The 5,918-nt window shown below is 35.0% G+C and overlaps 1 protein-coding gene across 1 annotated transcript; it reads left to right on the top strand.

The window, feature by feature from the left end:
* The first annotated feature begins 3,421 nt into the window (after positions 1 to 3,421).
* LOC149184045 (VQ motif-containing protein 11-like) lies at positions 3,422 to 4,834 on the top strand. The gene has a single exon (XM_089418827.1). The coding sequence runs from the start codon at positions 3,805 to 3,807 to the stop codon at positions 4,501 to 4,503; it is 699 nt and encodes a 232-aa protein (XP_089274953.1). The 5' UTR covers positions 3,422 to 3,804; the 3' UTR covers positions 4,504 to 4,834.
* The last annotated feature ends 1,084 nt before the right edge of the window (positions 4,835 to 5,918 follow it).

Raw genomic sequence — 5,918 nt, 5'->3', positions numbered from 1 at the left:
ACCCTTTACCTCCTATTATATGCTCAATATGTTATGTCATTTTTCCCTCAATATGTATCCCCCGATATGAACACACATGGTATGGTATTGCTACCCCAGTGAAGCCCTCGAGGATGGATAATTGAGGATATGTAGATCTATAAGCCATTATTATTGTGTAGAGTAGTACAAACACACACATACACATGCATATATTAAGCTTTACATTGTGGTTCATACTAGATGAAACAATCAGTGAGTTGAACTCGAGCACCAATGATGTTGTTGCAAACATCAAAGACGTGACTGACCAAGTTTGAATGGATGTCAGATGCTAATTATTTTTGTTATGATTAATATTAGTCATATGATTTTTCCAATAGATTCACACTCAAATGTATTAAAATTGCTTATTACTTAGTAGGAGAAAGCAATCACTCACATAGGTGAAACCCTCGAGAGTTATGATGAGTTATTATGTTGTGATCAATTCTAACAATAACATATTTGAACACGAAATAATTCTAAAAATATATTGATAAATTACACATACAATATTATGATAATTATGGCATTCACACGTGTAGATTTCAAGAAGTATAGAAGATACAGGAAATACTTTAACACAATGACAAAGTGTCGGGAATCACAATTGTTGTTAGATCGAAACCTCGCAGGTTTTAGTCAACGATCGCATCGCTAGAGATAAGGATCTGGGAGAGGCGGTTAGTCCATGTTGTGAAAACATACGGGGGGTGTGGTTTATCTAATGTCCAACAATCTCTCCCCCAACTGAGTCGGGTGTGTATCAAACTCATGACCTACACTCAAATACCACTTGTTGGGAATCACAATTGTTGTTAGACTAAAACCTGTAGGTGTTAGTAAATGATTACATCGCCAAAGATAAGGATCCATGAGAGACAATTATTCCATGTCGCAAAAACAGACGGGGAGCATTGGTTTATCCAATGTCCAACACAAAGGACATACCTTAACACAAATTCCTTGTTGTTGATCATTTTCCTAATATCGTTGGATGTTTGGAAGCCCTTCTAGATCATTTACGAAGAGAAAAGTTGACTTCGTCATTAATTTCATTGCATTTTGAGAAGTGAGAAGTAAGTTGAAATAATAATATGCAATATTTATAGTTGTTATTCTTCGAAGAGGTGCAAGCCGACATTTAATATTTCAAATTATAATTCTTAATTCGATAATTTCACTTTTTTAATTAATGATTATAATTATAGGTTTTTGAGCCAACATAACAAAACATAATATAACATAATGAAACATAACATTACATCACTTTACAACATCTACCCCATATTAGGTTGCAGAGCGCCTCTCAAAGCATTTACTTACATCAAAAATTTATCAATCAAAATCTAGTGTTATCCAGTTTTATGATAAAGTTTTTGGTTTGATACCATAACAACATATCTCATTCTACATTTATCAACATTATCAACATAATACATAGTGAATTGTCTTGTGACTTGAAGTTGTTATCTATGTTATTTATGTTTTTTCACAATAACAATTATATTTATATTCGATAGAATTGTGACATAACAATACAATGAATTGTGATATAACAATACATCGATGTACTAAAAATAATAATAATGAGGCTAAACCTAACAACATAGTTGTGTAATGCAAAAATAATAAAGGTTATAACCTATTGTCAAAGTATCATAAAGTTCATCCAAATTTTTCTGATTGATCTTACTTAAATCCAACATGATAAAACTTACTAGAAGCATTGCTTTATAGATTGAAGTGGAAAGCTATTACCTAACAAAACATAAGCTACCAAATAAAAGGGAAATCTTAAAAAATTTGCTCGTTGAGGTTTGGATAGAAATCCATGTTTGGTTTCATCAAATGTGCCTTTTCTTTAGCAAGCTTCATGTGGGTGCTAGCTTTAAACCTTTCATTTCTTATGATGGACACAATGCATGGCCCTCTTCAAAGATAGCCCTAGAACATCTATTAGAAAAGGATCTTGTGTTGACATTGAGGTCATTGCAGAGTAAGGGTGGACCACATCTATGGGAAGTCGTAGATAAGACACAAATTTGTTAATCGGTAGAGAGATGCCATAATTTGAAGTCCAATTCTAAGTAGTGCTAATGAGAAATTATCATGTATACTAAGTCCTTCTCTATCTCTCTCATTGCATTAAGCAATTGTGTTGTTTCCATTATATAGTTGTCTTAGACTCAATTATCTTCCATTTATATAATTTTGTTTTATTCCTACTAGCCTCTCCACCTCAGGTTGGAATTTGTCACACCCAGTTTGCCCACCTCCTCACACTATTATAGACCATGTAATGTCTCTTAGAGGTAGCATAAAACACAACAACAATTTCTACGATGGAAACATCCCATATTTCCAATGGGAAGAGCAGACCAACCAATGGGTAATACACCAACAAGACTTCCAAAACCAAATAGACTCACAATTCTCTAGCTCCTTCATCTCTATGTTTTTAGTATCAAAAGGAAAATAGAGGAAAGATTATGCTCATAATCAAAATGAGACATATATTACTTCAACATATTTAACCCACATTCATCTGCCATCATACTACCCATGCGATATATAAGATCAAATACCTGGAAACTAATATAAGATGATATTGATTGTGTCTTTAACTCTCCCTTTTAGAAACATCCATCCTTAACATATGGCAAAGGTCCTCCCTCTACTTACAAATAATCTATACCATTTTTTACAAGTTATTGCTCCAATATTTCTAAGATGAAATTTATATTCACTTTAATAATAAATAATCTTCTTCATTAAATAATTATAAAATAAAGAACCATTAGCAAATATTTTATAATAAAAAAACAATTATAAAATAAAGAACACTTAGCAAATATTTTATAATAAAAAATCTAACCATACTTATGATTAAAAAAACTACCAAATATTTTAATAACAAAAAGTTTACTAATTTGTTAATACTACCCAATATTTTAATATCAAAAAGTTTACTAATTTGTTAATAGGTTAGTTTTTTAATTAATATGATATTCTTCTCCCTTATATATAAATATTAACATTACTCAGAAATCCAAGTTTTTCCAGTGATGTGATATTCTCCTCTTTTTTAAGTATTAAGCTTACCTGCAAACTCTTCAAATTCAGATGATAACATAAATTTTCTCTCCATAATTAATTTTTTAATATTGGATACAAGCCTACACGCTAATATGGCAGCAACCCCTTTAAATATGATACACCTCTATTGCATCAATATCAACTTGGTTTGACTCGTTGTTGTTATCCACAAAGGTTGAATTTTCTTTAGGAGGGTTGAAATTGTGTTGTGGATTTTGTTTCAGAGTAACATCTACACGGCTCTGCAAGGGTTGAAATTTCCAACCTACTTTGTAAGGTTTGAAATTCTTTACAAGGTTTGAAATTGTTGGCTTCTAGTCTATGTCGTGACTCGTGTGTATGGTTCATTGATTATTGGGCATCTAAGTCAACTTCCTCAACGAAGTTGTGATTGCTTCCCTGACCGATTTTCCAGTGCGTTGCCTTCATGGGATTCATTCAACGATGTGTTCATATTCAACGATGGCCTGGCCTCTTTTCTTTGTGGAAACTGGTGGCTTGCCTTACAAAATGCAATAATAATGCCAATAAATTCGGTGGATGGCCTTTACAATCTAACATCTGCAGTCTAAAGCCTCTGGGATTCTCTCAATATCTCAGTCCTCCACTGAAATTCAATCCCAATTCCAATTTCAATTGGCTTATCGCTGCAGGAGCCCATTGCGATTCCTTTTGTCATTGCCCATGACAAAATCCCAGACAGGTTCCCTCCATGGGAAACAATGGGGATGCGTTACTGCTAAACCCATTATAGCCCCGCAGGTCGAGCCTACAAAGCTCAAGCATATTGAAATTCGTACTACATTTGTTCAGACAGATACCAATAGCTTCAGGGAGCTTGTGCAGAAACTTACAGGCGTATCAGATGATGCCGAAGGGGGGGAATTCAAATTCCCCACCACTATGCCTACCAAATATGCAAATTCAAATGCAGCAGAGTGTGGATCAGTGCTGCAATATGGACATTCTGCATTCAACAAGGGCGGGATTGAAATGGGTCCTCGGAAGTCGGCCTTCAAGCTCCATGAGAGAAGACAATGCCCAACAAAATTACAGATTAAGTTGGGTCTCCAGAGCGCTAATAATAATAGATTATTACCAGGTGAGGTCTTATCTCTCCCTCTTCCAGCTTTGATTCCCAGTCCAATTTCTCCACTTGGGCCTGATCGATTCACTTCAAACCATTGCACTGCATCCAGTCCGAATTCTGCTTCTCCCTGTAATCATCAATCCAGTTCTACAGATCCTAGAGAGGAGAAGTCCATAGCAGGAGAAGGGTTCTGTTTCCAGCCTTTGCCGAGTCCAAGACATGCTAAAATTGAGCCAGAGTTGCTTCCTCTATTTCCCCTGCATTCTCCTACAGCAAAGAAAGGAGAGAATTGATCTGGAACAAAATCTCAAAATAAGTATATAGATAATTCTTAGAAAACACTCGATAACAGTCACAAGCCAAACGGGACAATGCATAAGTTGCTTATATGTATTCCGACCCCATGATCTTATAGATAAGGTCAGTGTTTTTGAAAGAGCTGTGAATCTTTAGTTGGATTTCCACAGATTTATATGCAAAAATCCTTGTCTCATTGCTACCTAATGCTCCACAGATTTATATGTAAAAGTCCTTGTCTCATTGCTACCTGAGGCTTGACCACATTGTGTTGTATCTAATGAAGCTTCTTAGGATCATGAACAAAAACTTGCTGCTTTTGAAATCTGCTTGCATTAGAGCTGTTACAATGGTGAGGTTTGAACTTTGAGTGCAAGGTACATAATTTTCCTTAGTTCTTTGTATCATCTAAATTGATGCAGCTTTCTGTTGTGAAAATTCATTGAATCGATTTGAATCTGGTGTTTGTCCCAAAAACTCAGAAGGAGCACACTTTTTGTTTGGATTGGCCCAGCCTATATCAATATTTCTCAAAAAATGTTGAGAGATTTTGTTCTCTGCCTTTAGCTACTACTTTTGGGAAGCTCTAGCCTCCATCCACAGAAATCAAAGGCTACTTAAATTTTTCCTTATTCTTTTCCTATCTATTGCATTGATGCTACTGGTCCTGTATCCTAGTTAAATAAGCTTTCTATCTGTATCCTAATTAAATCAGCATCCTGTTTTCTGATAATCTAATCAGATAGTAAACGGCCTGTCTTTTTTGGTCAACAATAAGCTCCCCATACCTCTCCCAGCTGAGGCATGACACATCTAACATTATATATGTCAACCTATGTACTCATTAATGTTGCATTACAGGGCACTTATTACTTTCCCTCATTTGGAATATACCAATATTTCCCTTTTAAGGAACTTATTAATCAAAATCCACAAAACCCAAAACTGTTATTGAATGAATGCTCCCCAAATGTGAAAGAAAAGCCAAAGGTCTTAACAAATCTAGAAGTGGTAGCAGAGGAGGTAAGCTATCTAGGCAACCATTTCTTTATTTGTAAATTTTTAGGTGCCTGGCCCTTGGAGAAAGCAATAAGGGGATAGATCTCAGAATTGACACCTAAAGGGCAGATTATTCTTTGCACAAAAAGCCTTTTCATTGTAGTATTCATTGGCATTGAGGACAAAAAGAGAATAGCTCAGGAACTACTTATGCTTTAACATTATAGAATTGCATAAGAATAACTAACAGTAGGATTTAAAGTGGCAAATGATTCTATTTCATCTGCAACAGTTTGGATCCATTTGTATTCTTTCCTACTGGAACTCTGGAACTAGGAGGTTTTAGAACAAAAACGAAACTTATTGAGGAAGGATGTTTAGTTGACTCAACTATAGGAAGGGTTGAAATAAC

The sequence above is a fragment of the Pinus tabuliformis genome, chromosome 3_2 (assembly GCF_031772625.1).
Source record: "Pinus tabuliformis cultivar Carrire ecotype Pingquan chromosome 3_2, CPIR1, whole genome shotgun sequence".
Classification (NCBI taxonomy): Eukaryota; Viridiplantae; Streptophyta; class Pinopsida; order Pinales; family Pinaceae; genus Pinus; species Pinus tabuliformis.
The sequence above is the reverse complement of the archived record's forward strand: the minus strand, read 5'-3'. Positions and strand labels throughout refer to the sequence as shown.

What these genes read in the sequence shown, in the direction of transcription:
- LOC149184045 (XM_089418827.1), top strand. Translation starts at nt 3,805, where the DNA reads ATGACAAAATCCCAGACAGGTTCCCTCCATGGGAAACAATGGGGATGC.